Source organism: Condylura cristata, unplaced genomic scaffold (genome assembly GCF_000260355.1).
Source record: "Condylura cristata isolate star-nosed mole 26May11 unplaced genomic scaffold, ConCri1.0 scaffold00054, whole genome shotgun sequence".
In the NCBI taxonomy this organism is placed as follows: domain Eukaryota; kingdom Metazoa; phylum Chordata; class Mammalia; order Eulipotyphla; family Talpidae; genus Condylura; species Condylura cristata.
Window position 1 is genome coordinate 24,047 of NW_004567155.1, and position 1,804 is coordinate 25,850.

General features: G+C 68.0%; 1 protein-coding gene across 1 annotated transcript in view; it reads right to left on the bottom strand.

The window, feature by feature from the left end:
• The window catches only part of LOC101635044 (basic salivary proline-rich protein 1-like), a 16,907-nt gene that overhangs the window by 14,591 nt on the left and 512 nt on the right, over nt 1-1,804 (bottom strand). The window contains exon 2 of the mRNA XM_012734318.1: nt 530-611. Within this exon, the coding sequence (XP_012589772.1) occupies nt 530-611 (82 nt within the window). The remainder of the gene's footprint in view (nt 1-529; nt 612-1,804) is intronic.

A 1,804-nucleotide genomic window follows, 5' to 3' on the forward strand; every position in this document is an offset into this window, starting at 1 on the left:
CTGGGGAGCGGCGCCCGGGAGGGCTGTGGTGTTAGTGACTCCCACTGGCCGTAGGGAGCAGAGGGACCCGGCCCCGGCTCTGCTGTACCTGCTCTTGCCCGAGGACAGCTGGGGGGCGCGTGGCCACCCGTTTGGGTCTGGGGTCTCGGCCAGCTGGGGAGCCTGGGCAGCTGCTGCCCTCAGTTCCCCCATTTGTCACCGGGGCGTTTCTAGGGGGGACGTCCGGGGTCAATGCCCCTGAGCACCCGCCACCCGCTGGCACGGGGCGCCCCTGAGCCTCGCTCCCTCTGCGCTGCGGCCAGGGAAGCCTGGCTGCCCCTGGCTGCCCCTGGCTGCCCCTGGCTGCCCCTGGCGGCCGGGCCCGGGGGAGGGGCTGCGAGTGGGCCTCGGAGCAGGTCGGTGCAGCCCACGCACGGACCGGCGCGCCCACGGCGGCTGAGGGGCACAGTGGCGCCGAGCTGTCTTCGTGGAAGTTTGGGTTTCCTGGTGGTCACGGAGGCCATCACAGCATCCTGTCACCGGAGCTTACTTGGCTCCGTGGGCTCCCAGCTGTGTCTTCGGCTCAGCTTTTCTTTCTTCTTGGTGGCTGACGCTCTTTGCCGGTTACGGCCCTGGGAATGCCGCCGGGAGTGACGGTTGTCGGAAACGGCACCAGGGACGGTCACACCTCTGGCTGATATTTGGGGTGCTTCCTGCCTGTCCCCCCTCGGCTTTAGACTTGACTTTCATTTTGCAGCTACGGCTGGGAGGAGCGTGCGGGCTGTGAATCGCGAGAGACCCGCGCCTTGCAGCCGAAGGCCCCGGTAACGGCCTCGTGGTTTCCGTCTGAGGAGGCGTCTGCACTGGCGAGGGCGCCTGCTCGCCCGTCAGATGGGGGGCGGCCGGGCCCTCTGCCTTCCCCAACACGCGGCCTGGCCCTGCCCCACACTTGCAGACACCTCTTTGGGAACAGCAGATTTTTCAAAGTTTGCCAAATAAGCACATTTTTCCCCTCCAGGGCAGATGCAAACAGTCTTTTCAAATCAGTTTGGAGAATAAATGAGCCCACGCTGGGGCTCCAATAAATCTCTGCTCCGCCACAGGGCGCGTCCTGGGCCGTGAAGGCGCCTCTGGCTTACGAATGATGCCAGGGATGCCCGCCCCGCCGCTCCCCTCCGCCCCAGCCCAATTGAAGACCGGACGTGAATGTGTTAAGACAAAGGGGTCTTCGGCCCGTCTCCCCTCCCGGGAAGCCCCGTGGCACGTCCCCGTGGCTGTGGCCCGCGAGTGGCTGGGCCCGTGGCCGCTGCCGACCGGGGTCCCGCGGAGGAACCCCTGCTGCGCCCCGCTGGGGCCCGACAGCCGCTGGCTCTCACTGAGGCTGAGCCTGCCCCCCGACGGGCCCCAGCCCTCTGCCGGCAGGCTGGCCACCGTCCCCTTCCCTGCACCCCGCCTTCGCCGGCTCTGGGCCCCGAGTCACGTGCTACCGGCACCCTACTCCCCAGGCCCACCTGGCAGAACCCCGCTCTTCCTCGGCCCCCGGTACCCCCGACTTCCTGTCCTGGGGTCTGGCAGTGGAGCCCTGCCCTGGCAGGCATCTTTCACAGGCATCCTCCAGCTGTCCCGTCCCCTCTTGGAGGTCCTCACGGGGCCTCTGAGGTCCGCACATGGTCTCTGCCCATTTCACAGGTGCGGAGTCCAGGGTCAGGCCGGAACGTAGCTTGCTGGACATGCTGCTGCTGGCGGCAGAGGGCTGGGATGCCGAGCTGGGTGGGGAGCTCACCAGAGCTGTCCCAGGGCCCCACGCGGCATCCGGCTGCCCACC